Source organism: Vanessa cardui, chromosome 8, assembly GCF_905220365.1.
Source record: "Vanessa cardui chromosome 8, ilVanCard2.1, whole genome shotgun sequence".
Taxonomy (NCBI): Eukaryota; Metazoa; Arthropoda; class Insecta; order Lepidoptera; family Nymphalidae; genus Vanessa; species Vanessa cardui.
In genome coordinates, this window is record NC_061130.1 from 10029452 (window position 1) to 10045546 (window position 16095).

At 33.3% G+C, this 16095-nt stretch overlaps 1 protein-coding gene across 2 annotated transcripts in view; it reads right to left on the reverse strand.

The window, feature by feature from the left end:
• Window positions 1-1084: 1084 nt before the first annotated feature.
• Window positions 1085-16095, reverse strand: part of LOC124531953 (pituitary homeobox homolog Ptx1) — a 45612-nt gene continuing 30601 nt past the window's right edge. Inside the window, exons 4-5 of one of the 2 annotated variants that reach the window (XM_047106541.1) lie at window positions 13433-13671; window positions 1085-3508 (exon numbers count right to left, since the gene is read on the reverse strand). In XM_047106541.1, the coding sequence (XP_046962497.1) occupies window positions 2915-3508; window positions 13433-13671 (833 nt within the window). In that variant the 3' untranslated portion in view covers window positions 1085-2914. Of the gene's footprint in view, window positions 3509-13432; window positions 13687-16095 lie in introns of both variants that reach the window. The other variant, XM_047106540.1, reaches the window with a different exon arrangement.

Here is a 16095-nt window from a genome sequence, read left to right on the forward strand (position 1 = left end):
ATTCTACCAACCCGCATTGGAACAGCGTGGTGGAATATGTTCCAAACCTTCTCGAAGGGAGAGGAGGCCTTTAGCCAAGCAGTAGGAAATTACAGGCTGTTGTTGTTGTTGTATATATATACATTTATATATTTTAAATAATATGAAGCTCACGAAGACATTTGGAATGACTACAGTTGATAAACAGTAAGTAAAAATAATTAAGTTTATCTATTATATATCTTTATAATGAGTTATGACTAAATAGAGGTAATATTTTTACCCCTTATTCCTTTAATATGGACTCAACTTTGGACGTCATCAATTTTCAGTACTGAAGGACAACATTAATTAATTTTGAACCTATTTCTTGCAAAACTGATGCATACAGAAACTCAGTTACATACGATTTCATTTGAAATTATGTCATTCGTTATGAAACATAAGTAGGTAAATGATATACTAGAATATTTGCAAGCTCAAGCAAACCAACTAATACATTGTATTTCTTAATTAAATTCTCGAGGATATTTTTTAACATTACATTTTTAAATTTGAAATTATTATAAATCATTTAATCGATAAATAAATAATGCAAAGGTTTTTTTCCTATAATAACGTTGTAAATTGCTATCCTTTACACAAATACATTAGTCTGTTTGGGTATTTGGTAAAAACAGACTCATTACAAAAGCAATAGTAGCTGTGAAGGAATGAACTGTGATCAGTTACTATGTATGTAATGACTTTAAATTTGAACAATCTATTGTTATGTAGTGGTCTTACCCTGGGTTATACTCGTATTATGATTTAGTAGCGACCCGCTTCGGCTTCGACCGGGCCGGGCCGACTGCTGATACTAAATATACTACAGATTTTTCCTTGTTTCTCTACTACATATATTGTCCTTGTATTATATAGCTTCCTCTCGAATCACTCTATCTACTAAAAATACCGCATCAAAATCCTTTGCGTAATTATAAAGATGTACTTATATAGGAACAGACAACGGTAAGCGACTATCTTTTATACTATATAATGGTATTGAAAATGATTGTGACGTTAAATTATGATAATGGAAAAGACTGAAATAAAACGATTCAAATACTCGGTGATATTTTTTTTTATTATGACTAGAGGTTTTTTAAGTTACAAAACAATCAGTTATCCGTTAAATACATTTACAAAATAATGCGAAACAACTTAGTTCGTATATATTTCGTTTGATATGTATAAAATGAAAACCTCGAATTATTACATTTTGAATAATTATTTACATTATAATCTTTACAATTACATAATTAGGCACACAGAAGTAGGTTTTACTAATTCGTGTTAATTTATTCTAACTATTCTCTGGAAAAATAGCGCTTTGTTAATAACTATATTAAATTTATCCTTTTGATTAACAACAATTAGCATTCATAAATTGTTACATTTTTTTTTAAATGTTTTTATAGCAGCAATGAATTCGAAACACTTTTATATTTTGAGAATTATATAATAAACATATTTTTGAAATGATTGATTATTATCGTTATGTAATGATATATTTCTTATTTGCTTTGTACATCATATTTTAGTCATTTTTAATAATTATGACGTATTATTTATATTAGGAATGCGCTAAGATTTCAAAGAATAATTAGTCTATGTCGTTCTAATGACAATAAAATTCAACCGCTACATAGATACAAATATTTACAATTTAATTGGAAGATAATAAATATTAAGTACTCGTATTAATAATGAGATCTTGGTTACATTAATCTCATTCAAAGGTCTGCATCTTTTTAAATATTTCAGCAAAGGGTTCTTCCACTGTCGATAATTCACTGTTTATAGGTATTTTAAAAGCGATACTTTACAATAAGTAAAAGTGTATATGTACAATATCAGCACATATGTTTTACATTTCAGTGTGTGCGTGTCAGTCTTTCATGTTTCTCATTGATAACATTAAAGAAAACTACATACACTTTTGAATAGGAACATTTAAAAAAAAAAATACTTGCAGTGGAAGATCATCTTCATAAATATTTCGAAACACCCTTAATGTTCTTTTGATTTATATTAAAATATAAAATAATGGTATTTTTAGTAAGACTTTGGTTTGCTTAATTAAGTATATTTACATGTAAGTTAAATAATTATGTTGTATGAATAATATTTTCACATCGTTTATTTTATTTTTATTTTCCATGTTGCATTTAAGACGTGGCGCGACCTTTAAAGTTTAAAAGTTTGAAGAGAAAATCTTAATATTTTTAAATTTAAGAACAATATTCAAAATTCAACTGACAAATTATTTACAATGTCATAAATTAATTGATTTCTTTTTAATCTTTGCGGAATATTGTAACATCGATCCGGTGTCTTAAAACACAAATTATTACTTATTAAAATAATTTCAAAATACCTCTCTATCATTGAGGTGAATGTCACCAAATGCATTTTAACATATTATATAATTATAAATTTCAAATAACAGAACTTTACACTAAAATTAAATGCTTCGAAATAAAGTAAATTTTGTAAAAATAAATAACCTAAATATATTTACAACGAACGCCATCAAGGTACACAATTGAAAAATTCTTATATTAATCTACATACATTTAAGCTTGTAAAAATTGCACACATCGCTTTGGTATACGTACATACATAGCTACATATTTACAAAATAATGTCTAGAACGAATCGTTTAGTTTTTATTGCCCGTAGTTTCGTAACCTATCATATGGGATCTCGCGTAATGAGGTCGAGCGAAGTCTCCGATGTCGACTCATTAGTCGAACCATTCCCAGAGGTGGCGGTAAAGGCCGTGCGCGTGCGCGGCGCTGGAGTGCGCCCGCGCCGGCGGCGACTAGGAAGCGCGTGCGGCTGCGAGTAACGGCGCTGGCGATCGCGTCTCGTCTCGGCCGCGGGCCTCGTCTCAAAGCACGCGGTCCGACACGCCCACCCCGCCCGCCGCGTACTGGCACGCGGACAACGGGGCCGATCCTGCGCGCGACACCGGTGACACTGTACCGTATCCGCTACTGAAACCCGATGAGTGTTGCTTCGCCTTCAGTCGGAGGGATGCGATAGATGACGACATCGCCGGGCATGGCTCCGCACGGTACATACTATAAGGATTTGGTGGTGCCGTATACGGGCATGGTGCTACTCCGCCACCGACACTGGCAGAACCGCCTACGCCACCCATGCCCCCTCCACCTACTCCGCCCATTGACGTCGCAGTATTGAAACAGTTTACGGAACCTTGATGATGGCTCGCAGGGACGACGGAGCCTAATGGATTGACAGGCCATGGAAAGCTCTTAGTACCGAGCGGACTAGGAACTTTTGCTGCCCAGTTATTGTAAGGGTAGGACGAATACAACGCATCCGTATCTGGAAACGGTTGCATCAGACCGTTAAACTGCGTACTAAAACCATTCTTAAAGTCTGCAGCGGCGGCGGCGGCAGCGTTCATTGCGTTTCTTTCGCGCTTCCGCCATTTAGCTCTCCGGTTTTTGAACCACACCTGTAACAAAATTGCTTATTATTTTCAAATTTAAAAATGAAACCGTAACAGGATACAAAAGTTTTGACCGGATTCAGAATCTGAACACGGACTTCGTTGCGTGGGGCCCCATTAACTTTACTCATTACGAAGTTGACAGAAAGACGCGCAGCATCGGCGTATTCGAACCACGTAGTTACGGAGGAGGCGAGGGCCCCGCCCGACCGCAGCCAACGACCCGTCTAATTGCGGTCGCGAAATGAAGATAAACGAGCATCGCGATTGGACGGGGTGCCTCTGCATCGCTGCTCGCCAGGAACGCGCTCTAGCCACAATAAATGAGCGGTCGACGGAACATACCACGAAGCCTTCGCTGAATCGATGTTGTTATTTAGCGGAGGCCGAAGCCAAAGGCGGAGTGACGCGCGATAAGTCGCCGTGAGCACAGATAACGCGCGCGCTGATGTATGGCCGCGTTCGTCAGCGAGCGATCGATCGCCGACGACACCTCCGCGATAAATTGCGCAATCCACGTAGCGACTGCAATAAATATTGTGCCGGCAGCGGTATTTGTCTCACTCACTGTGGCGTGTTCACCCAGCCGAAACGGTAAATAATACCCTCTTTCCTCGGTTAAGTGAACATAAACGGTCGTTTCCACCCCATATACGAGCGTTTATTTTTCGAAACATAAATTTCACAAATTCAGGTGGACGAGTATTTTGGCATACAGGTAAACCAACAGATATATTATTACCTAATTTTGTTTTTATATTTGAAGTATTACTTTTAACGGAAAACTAGAAAGTAGAGCAATTTACATATTACATACGTTTTTCTCTGTATGCTACCAATGAACGGGTGAAAATAGCTCCACAGAAACATTAGGGTGTTCAATAATGACAGCGGAATGATATTTATTTAGGTGCACATATGTGGAAATAATTTCCATTATTTGAATAGCGGGCAGCGCAGCGGGGCGTAGGAGACCGGAGGGTCGCGATATTGCGACGGGGCTAATCCTTTAAATATATTATTGTAGGATGTTGAGGCTGTCCTCCGACAGGCGTAAGGGGAGAAAGTTTTTAATGTTTCCGAAATCGATACTAATGTTTGTCTTACAATTCATAAAGCGCCCCACTTTAAAACACGTTAAGTAAATTAAAATGAATAATAAACCGTTTAGTACGAATGTGCTTTAATTTTGAAAATGAAAATGATACAATACTTTTATTGTTCGCCGTTTAACTGATTAAATTTCTAAACCAAAAACCACATTTTAAATTATGAACACAGCTCTTTTTCTTTCTTTAAATCATCTACCTATTGATCAACTCTTCTTAGACTTAGAAAAATAGGCTTAATTAGAAATAATAATTACGAGTACTAACAAAAACGTATTAAATAAGTACTATCGAGGTTTATTAATACAAATGTGATGTTTGCAAACTTATATGAGGATTCATCTCGAAGAAAATATGAATATTTTTTATCGCAACTATTTAAGACCCACCCTTAGCGGTAGAGTGCATTATTCATATTAATGATTGTATCATTCTACATAAATGGAATGAAAAGGTAAACATTTCAAAGGTATAAAAAAATAAATAAAATATGTTAAAGTGATAGTTTGAACAATTAAGGAATATGGGCTAATCGTATTTCAGTCTCACCTCGAAATCGTAGAGATGTAAACGATGTTTTTAAATAATATGCACCAAAGGCAATCTCCTCAAAAAAGAGGAGACCGCTGATCAGCATTGGAGCATTGACACTGGGACACTGGTCAGCACTTTGGTTTTTACTACATTACAAATAGCGCAATATCCTTTATATAATCTTCATATTAAAAATTTGCTACTCCAATGACTACGATATAAAGTTTAGCTGACTTTGCAGCTATACTTTATTTTTTATTTAAGTTTTTTGTGGATTGCAGTATCGACTTCTGCTACATTCGTTGATTTTCAAATATAGATATGACTCAGTCAATTTTTTTAATAAACATTTAACTCTTACGCGGTAGACCACGTAAAATATAGTCCAAGGGTATTATCATTACAACAATTTTAACAGGAAAGAAAAAAAAAGCATCAGTGTTTTCAGGGATACTGTGGCATCGGGTTATCATGCGGGGCGCGTAGGGCAAGATTAATGCGTCCCATCACCGCTAATACCTTCATCGACCCTGACAGCGACTATGTCTTACGTCGGTTTTCTAGCAAAACAATCCACTTATGTATGTACATAATATTTAATTTTATATAAATTTGTATAGGTTTGTGTGAGAATGTGAATGTCATGTCATAATTCGCGAATTTATTTGTTTTTATTGTTAACTACAGTAGTCGAAACATAAAATTATTAGAAGCTAAGTATACATACATCAAAAGCAATTGATAATTAATAATTACATTACAATGCTCTGAAGTGACAAATTATATTGATTGGAGTTTGGTGACGGTAATCTAATTTTATTGTTAATACTATAGCTGTTTTGTGTGCCTGGGTGATCTTATTATACTAATGTCTCACTTTTCTAGTTCAATGGAGCAAACTTGTGACATTTGCCCCATCTTGATTTAATAGTACTACTGAGAATTATTTCATCGATAAAACCAATATGTAATTAACCATATCCTGAATTTTGATACAGGACCTTGAGGTATGAAGCCAACCAACGAGGCAGTCTATAATATTTATTATTATATAGTACCCAGCAAAATTTGCAAAATAAATATATAAATAAGAACAGTTTAACGCCTAAAACAAAGAAAAATAAAATACTGTTACGTAACGTTGAGTGCATTATGTATTCTTTGAAGCCAGTCTATAAATCTGAATAACAAATGAAATATGAAGTTATATCAAACTTTACAAAAACATTAGTCTCATTGTCCGCATAATAAACGCCACAGTGAAAGATGCGACCGCACTATGCGAATAATAAACCTATTTTACGGTCAGCGGGAGCAGGGTCGCTAAATTGACTTAAATTTAAATTAAACTAGAATCACAGTTTTATTAGTGTCATCAATCAAATGACGGTCTATCAGAACCGGTGCTCTTAGATCCTTGGTAAAGGATTATAGTATATATTACCCTAGTAACTGAGGCTATAATACTGTAATTTGATTTACTTTGCCACTATTCGCAAGTCAAATAAACATGGGCTCGAATAAATGGATATGAACCAGGGTTTGACACGTGCGGAATTTAGGGTTGTCACATGTTTGCTTAGGAAAATAATATTTCCTAAATATATTATTTATTTCTTAAATATTTTTATACTAAGTTTTGCAAATGCGCTACCTGATGGTAAGTGGTCACCACTGCCCATAGATATTGGCACTGCAGTAAATATTAAAACTAATGTACCACAAACCTTGGGGTCTAAGATCCCATATGCCTTTAATGACATTGAAATTCTCACCCTTCGGAACCCTTCAATACCAAGTATTAATATTCGGTGGTACGATATGTATACCAATTTCCATTTATATGCTATATCTATTTTACTTTAGTTTCATTTATTTATATTGTAGAACTTCCGACTGTGACAGCCCTCGCGTTATTAAATGCACCCTGCAGAGAAGAGATCTACTTCCTCAATCGGAGACGGAAAAGGACAATTTCGCGCCTCCAACTATTATTACATCTCACTTTTAACATATCTTAACCGTTTTGTTTCCGAAATTTAAAATCTTAACCGACCAGTATTGTAACAAAAATATAGGTATTTCAACAATTTACATATGAAAATCATATGTTTTTGTATAGCGCTTAGCGATATAATTTAATTATAGAATGACCACTATCAGGCCGCGTGTTTTTATGAGTAGGGGGGGGGGCGTCTTGTTAGGTAGCTTGTCTTTTCCGATACGCCTGAACATAGGTATGCAACATTTCATGGCTGAATAATAGTTAAACGTATCCAGCTAACAAATTCCCTATACCGTTGTATTTTTGATAGGATTAACGTGTCTCATTGCTTCCAGATCCCAAATTGCGGCTTGAATGTGAAATGTTAAATACATAAGTCGGTTTTTCTGTCATGAAATTCTCAATACAAGCCGAGAGTTAAACTTTCATGTCTTGAATAGCACGTAAACAAACTATTTGGTCATTGGTCCGATCTCTCTACGATCTTGTAGGATTATCGTCCCATTAGACTTTGTTACGTGAAGTCGGTTTGATCCAAATTCGGTCAGGGGAAGTGAAAAAGTACCAGTGTAAGGATATTTGTTAAATATGACTCTATAACACTTGTAATTGTGTATATCAACTGCTTATATTGAGGTTGCCTTAAAACAGTTTTGTAGAATGTCGTGGTAGAGCTTTGTGCAAGCCTGTCTGGGTGGGTACCACCCACTCATCAGTTATTCTACCGCCAAATAACAGTACTCAGTATTGTTGTGTTCCGGTTTGAAGTGTGAGTGGGCCAGTGTAACTACAGGCACAAGGGACATAACATCTTAGTTCCCAAGGTTGGTGGCACATTGACGATGTAAGGAATATTTAATATTTCTTAAAGCGGCATTGTCCATTTACCATAAAAAAAATACGACTTAAACATTCTCCGCCTGTCTCTTTAAGAGGATGACTGCAGACTATTTATTCCTAATGTCTGTTTTCAAATATCTATATATAGCAATTATATTATCATTACCGTATCATTAAAAATATTTTGTAAATACAAAGCAGTAAATTAAATTTTAATCCGGCTGTTTCCTACTAATAATGCGTTTAAATAATGTGTTCAACAACTCAAACTTGATCTAAAATATTTGTTCGACAATATTTCTCTACCCACAAACGTACGTGTTATGACTCCTATTTACTAACAATGAAAACATAGCGTCAATAAATAGAGATTATGTGTGATTACAAAATATATAAGACATCGTCGGTCGAAACCAACGCAATTCATTGAAATAAATTCATCGATAAATCCGGACGAGATCTAACCGATCAAAACACTCAACATTCGGTCTATCAAAACAGGAGGAGGATATCAGTTAGACATTCAGTATTCTAGAAGCTTACCTCGCTACATTTACAATACGTTTCCAATAATAAACTCTATTACTTTAATATAAAGTGTAGTTTACAATAGCGTTATTTTGTTGGCAGTATTTGCAGTAACAAATAAATTTGAAATCAGCGTCCTTAAGATGCATGAACTACCGAACACAGGAATTGCTCTATTTTGTTACAAATATGTGTACTTAATATCGATCTTCATTCGAATATGACAAGATTATTATGAGCTTATATCTGTTTAAAAGACAAGCTTAGGTTATTTAACCTACATGATTTATATCGGTAAAAATGCAACATTATTTTATCTCAATGTGCTTCAAGCACGTAAGGTAAGCTGAGAATGTGATGATCTTCGTTAGCTTTAATGTATCGGTCGATATTGTAATTTGTTTTTTTGATGTACATATATCCATTGTGTACTGAAGATATATAGACGTAATCAAAATCTAAGAGCCTCATTACAGGGACTTTTTGTATAAATTCCAAATAAGAAACTGATTATGACTCGCGATTTGTATATTTAAAAATAAACGACTTCAATAAAATTTCAAAACCTTCCACAAGCTGGTACATTCAAACCGTGTTACTCGAAATCGATTGTTCGTAACAAAATCGCGTTAGAAAAAAAGGTTGGTTCGCTAAACTGTGTGCGAGCATCGACAGGCGACATGCTCTAAAAGCATTGTAAAATACCGGGCTAGAGCGGTCCACGTTAAATAAATAATGTTACGTGCCGCCTGCCCTGTCGACGGATGCGTAACTGGACTTTTTTACTAGCACTAAAATGTTTTCGCGTCTTACGCAAAGAGTTGGATAGATAGAAACGAACCAATTTTACCCAGCAATGTTTGCATATCATATCACTAAAACAAAAATTTTTATTTGTTTTTGAATATTAATTGTCATTGCTGTTTATAATGAATATATGAATATATGGACCATATTGTTCATTGGATTTGTGCAATAATTTTAACTACGATAATTTATTAACTCATCTAAAAACCTTTAGATAATATGTAAGTTCTAAAAGGATGTACGACGGGTCAACTTAGAATAAAAAATTAAGGCTTTGTATTTATAATATGGTTTTAAGTTATAATTATTTAAATGTTTTATCTCAAAAATATGATTTACAAGATGAAATCCGTGACACAGACCCTGCGTTAATAAAACATAAGTAAATAGAGCCTTTTTAATATGAAAATGTGGTCATTAATATTAACACAGACAATAATAAATACATTTTATTCCAATTCTAATATTTGTCATGAAAAAGCATTGAACCTGTTTAAATAGAACCGAGTAAACCCAGTCAAAACTTAGCTTATTATTTTTAAACAGAACTAAAAAAAAACGAGTACGAAATAGTACAGCATTTACACAGAAATAATCCACGCGTTAATACGGTCGTCATCCCTGTCAACAGAACATACGAAATGTAATACAAAAATTACTAGTATTTGTATCGGGATCGATGGGTTAATACTCTGTCATGGAATACGATACGTTTGTAGCGAATGAAACGTGCCCGGAGTCGTTTCACGGACGATTGCTTTGACGGCTAGACCCATTTGCGTTTTCTCAGAACGTTAGGAGCAATTTTCGTTGATACGCATTGACAAACATCATTTTAGTTGTACCATATTGTTTTGTTTTTTATTATAAGGCTTGGTGTAATCAAGAAAAACGAATTATAAAAATAGTAATTTTCAGTATCGATCGATTTTCTACGTACATATATCTGAGGGTATATGTAGGTGAGTTTTACCATGCAGTTCAGGTACTATGAGTATTTTCATATTATTATGTTTTAATAGTGGTTGTAAAACTTTAATAGTTTTATTTTGAGTCTTGAATTTAGGGCGTTGGAAATTTTTTAATTAAAATATATTTATGTTTTAAAAATCATTGGCATGTTTCCTGTACACTCACACACACTGTATACATATTTACTAACGATGTTTTCCTTCACCCTTGGGTACGAAATCAATAAAATAAACACATATTAAGCACATGAAAATTATTAATTCTTTGAAAACGATATTAGGGAAGATTCTTGTCAGTGAGTGAGTGCTTTTGAATTATATATGTAGATGTAATATTTAATCATATAGCCATTGGCGATATTTAAAGACAAATTTATTTTCGCTAAATATGCTATATCCAGGAAATTAATTTTACGAACGTATGAATCAGATCAGAATGATATCGAAAGAGGCGGCAGTCCGTTGCTGAGGAAGAATTTATTAATAAGATACTAAATTTATGTAAATATGTGAATTAAACGATAACGCATGGTCTGAAGTGTCACTCGTAATTTGCAAGTGTGGTAAAGAAAACATCGTATTAACATATCATATTTTAAGAGCCAATAAGCAGGCAATGACCCTAATGAGTGGGTAACAAAAATAATGTCGGGCGATTTATCGGTGCGCGCGCGCACAGATTTATTGGAGAGATGCGCAGACGAGCGCACGCTAATCCCCGCGTCAGGGCTGTCACGTGTTTAAAATATGTCTGAATTAGATTTTGTGCTTTATTCTATTTTTTTTATGTCACTGTCTATAAGTTAATGTTTGCGTTCAAAAAAGGTGATATGCACCTTCATAAATTGAAATATGAGCTAATATCAATTTAAATAAATTTTCAAATACATATATAATTTCAAAGCAATCTACACTACTATTGTAAAGAGGAAATATTTTTATTTTTGTGTATGTTTGTAATGAATAAACTCAAAAACAACAGTGTCGATTTCAAAAATTCTTTCATCATTGGAAAGTTAAATTACATTACATTTGCCCTGAATAATAATTTGGTTGGCCTATTGCTAGAAAAGAAGGAATCCTTACTAAAACATAAGTAACGTACCCCAAGGTGCAAAATACTGCCTTAAAAAGTATGTCGTCAAAATTAAAGAACATATAAATAAATATCTACAAAAAGCTTCGCGATACTGCATGTTCAACTATTGTCGTAATGTCCCAATAACCACTTTTTATGTTTTAAAAGTTAATAGAAATAGCGACAAAAATTAAACCTTTATATTCAAACTACTTTTCAATTTATTATCTAAATTAACAAGTTGTTTTCGAGACTTTGAATTCAAAGTTTTTAAGTTCAATCCGGATATTCCATTCAATATATATTACAAATTAAATAAATTATTTGTACGCGTTGTGCATGCTATTCATACCTCTTTATTCATCCTTATCAAAATAAATGAATATGTAACCAAAATAATTTCGATACATGTAGATTACTTTCTACATTTTTTCAAATCGTATATTCCATTCAAAAGATAGGAATAGATTAAATTAAAAAAATATGAGTAGGTAATCTCCTGCCTTTTAAAATTACACACGTTACTTAACAAATTCAGATTTTAAGTATAAATAGATTATGTGGTACAAAATATAAAAATATAACAACGAAAAGTATATAAAAGGAAAAAAATATAACAAAAATCCTATATTCACTCTTACAGAGCCGGGACGGCCCGGTAATTATAAAATATGTACGAATTCCCTTAGTACTTACAACGTATACACTTTGTTTTTGAGGATAAAGTTAGAGAATAATGTTAAAATATTTTGATAAAGATTTTCTTTAATATTGAAGGCAATCGTTAAATTCAAATTAAACTATTTCTGAGCTCCTAAAACTCCTGAAAATTATTTTATGAAACTATTTACTAAAAGCAACAACCGAAAAATTCAAAAGAAAGTTTCCTTTATTCCATCTTTACTTATAAAGACAATACTGTGATAATAAATATGTAAAAAAAGACAATAACCTTTCACTTTAAGTTCATGAAATTAAGCATACTTTTACATCAATTTTTGGTATACCGATGCTATTGTATTAAGAATTACGATTTAATTTATTGACAACCCTACTAACAAGGAGAAATAACGTTTTAAAGAGCACATGCGGTCTTTCAGTACAGACTGCTACGACTCGAAATTAATATCTAACACTTGAAATGTACCGGTTTCATCTCTGAATATATCGATTTACACATATCTGCAAAGGCAAATAGCTATATGATCAACAAGTGCATAGCTATGTACAAACTTTATCACTATTTATATAGAAATAAGGTAAACATGACAATCTTCTGAATGTAGTCGTACTGTATTTTGCATAAATACGTTTGTTAAAATTCATTAAACATTTGGGATGAAACGACTTGGAATGACAAAGTAATCGAAATATCTTGTTTGTTTCATAACTTAAATACAGTACAAAAAAATGAAAAAAGTTAGGTACTGCTATAGATGAAACGGAATGTGCATTTCTCTAAATTCAGCGCTATCAAAAGACACGAGTGAGCATAAATAAAATTATATTACTGATTTTCTCCCAATAAAAAAACCATCGTAAACTTCTTTACAGTGTGTCTAATGTGACATTAACAAGAATTTGCTGAAATAGCACGTTTCGGAGCTTAAGACTATGACATTAACAGTCCACATTGCGAAGAAACCGAAAAATATTCTACGTATTCAGAACATTGTAAATAGTACAAGCCGAGTAGAACCGCAGAATCTCTAACAGGGCCTTCCGAAACTATTGACAGTGTGTGGATGCGATCACATTTAAGCCGTGGATTATGAAAAGACCGAAATAGACGGTTCAAATCCTCAAGGATTAAAGGATTTCGTGTTCCGTTCGACGGTGAGCTACAAAAATATATCGAATGCGCGCCGGATGCAACGATTAGTATAAACATCTCGCTCGTTAATATTGTGATACACCTTCAGTGGCTATGAAACAATAACCGGCCTAGCGTCGATTGTGCAAACTGCGAAACACAATTTAGTCAGGTCATAATAAAATTACACTGCCTATACTAAAATTGAGTATTACTGTTACATATGATGGACGAATTCAACTCACCCTAACTCTTGCTTCCGTAAGGTTAGTCCACATCGCGATCTCCTCGCGTGTGGACATGTCAGGGTAGCGGTTTCTCGCAAACGTCGCCTCCAGCTCTTGTAACTGCTGGCTGGTGAAGTGCGTGCGCTGCCGTCGCTGTCTCTTGTTTTTCTTGTCGCCTTTGTCGTCTAGAGGCTCGTCGGGACCCACGCCAGGCGTTGTCGACTCCGTCTTGATAGTCGGTTCCGTCAGAGGACGGCCTAGAAATGATGACACTACTATAAATCGACTAATAATTAAACGAATTAATATTAATCCTATAAATACTGGGACACACTCTATATAAGAAGTAAGACGTTACTTTATTTTATATTTAATAAATTGTATTGTTTTTAGTTAAAAAATACATTTGTGTTTTATATAGAAATACATTCTGCCCGTGGTTTTGCCCGCGTGTGAGGCGGTCTTAGTGAACTCTTTCAGTATCTCAACTCTACTCTCTACTCTACAATATAATTATGCAAAATCTTACGATGATCGATTACTCGACCGATTATAAGTTAAGTCATAAAAGCGTAACAAACAAATATACATCTTCGTACTTATAATATTAGTCAATTTAGGTAAATTGTATTGTATATAGACGAGTACATTTATTTTATATAGAAAAACTAGTTTGAAGTTTCTCTTGAATAATAAAGATTAACACTCTGCTGTAGTTTCAAACAATATACAAACTGCTATACAATCTATGTTTGTATATGCTCCTACCCACTGCAATTCAAATGTATTACGTTCTCAAAGCACGCCCCACATCACATTTCGTACGTTTATTCAAATATCTCTGAAACTACTGGTCCTAGAGGGAGTGCGTCACTATATTTATAAATATAATATATTTTTATAAAGATTGGTATTGTATGAACATAACGCAATAAAATTTAGTTGGTAAATTTACTGAAGATTTAATATGTATCATATTCGTATATACTTTACTGATTTTATAATGAAAATTAAGAGATTTATAAAGATGTCGTTTTGTACCTCTTGGACCAAAAATTTTATCTAATACGTTCGTTTTGAAACTATAACAATCTGCCATAATTAAAAGTTTATTATATCAATTTGATTGGTAGTATCAATATGTTTAACAGAGTATAAAAACAACAATCAAAACTTAACTCAATTAAATATTAGTGCGATATAATAACGATTATGTTAGGTATTTAGTCTTAACAAATCACAAGCGATTAATTTGTTAGTACAAATCAATGTACAATATTTAAAAACATGAAGTGTCACGTAATCCTTAGTAGCTTATAATTTAATTCTTACTAAAGTGAAGTTGTATGTTACGTAAAAGTCGTATTTATATTTCGAAATATCTATGTCAAAAATCCGCGAAGCGACACTTAAAATACGGCATAATAAACTCAAGTGTTACCACAGGATAAAAATAATTTCAACTGCTTACAAATGAAAAATATTGAATCATGACCGACGGTAGCGCGCCGCTAATACCAAGGATTAGGCGCAGGCGCACCCAACTTTTACGACGCAGCTGTAAATTCGTTGTTCTCAATGATCGACGTCACACCATAAAGTAATTTATGACGAAGATAATAAATCTATATATTTTTTTCGTATTGTCTATTTTTATTTCAAAGGGTATCAATCGATTATATAAATAACAATAATTATTGTATGCACGTACCTTTTATGACGTAAGTAATTGCATATTTTTATCGAGTTATCAAAATAATTATCTAATTATAAGAACTAAATCACCTTAAAAATCCGCGTTTCAATATCAATTGCATTATTCTCGCATATAATATAATTATGAATGACTCCTTGTCGATTCGACTGAAAACCCAAAAACTGGCGTGGCAGGCCTTGATAGCTTCCCCGCTTGGTAAAGCAAGTAATGTTAACTGTTAACTAAAGATTAAAAATGTTAAGAGTACGTTGAAGGACTCAACTGATTTTACCTACATACATTATTTTACAGATATTATTAGTGCCTTACTCGAGGCTGCCGCTCGGCCCAGGATGCCCAAATGTGTGTTACGCTGCTATTTTAGATCACTCTATCTTGATCGATATGAAAGTAATTTTGGTAAACATCGTCACTCAGTAATAAACGTAGGTACTTTTCAAGGTATAAAAGTTAAAGTACTGGTTCTAAGTATTTTGAAATTATTTTTAAGAAAATAATAAATGTAAATATGATTTATGCACAAGAATAATGTAACGTTCTACTGCTTTAAATATAATAATGAAGGTTTATAATTGTATAATTAATCGGTTCGGGATATTTACATTTTTAGTTACATTTGGATGATTAAATTTGTTTGTTGATTTGTTGGAACCTAATAAAATTATAAAAAACACTAATGAAAAAACGAACATCATATACGCATTTCTGACATATTTGACGTAAAAAATTGCCAAAAGGCAAATCATAAGAAATTAAAAGATACAGATGTAATAATAATGAAAAAAAACTATATATCTTACTATTATAACTTTATATCTTAATATTGATTTTACTGTAAGGACCAAAAAATACAGACAACAAGAGACAGGGACTATTCTGTGAAATATACGTAGAATTAATTCATGTCGTTATATCTTGAAGTTCATTTTATGAGCAGATAAATTGATTTGCCAAATTGGACATA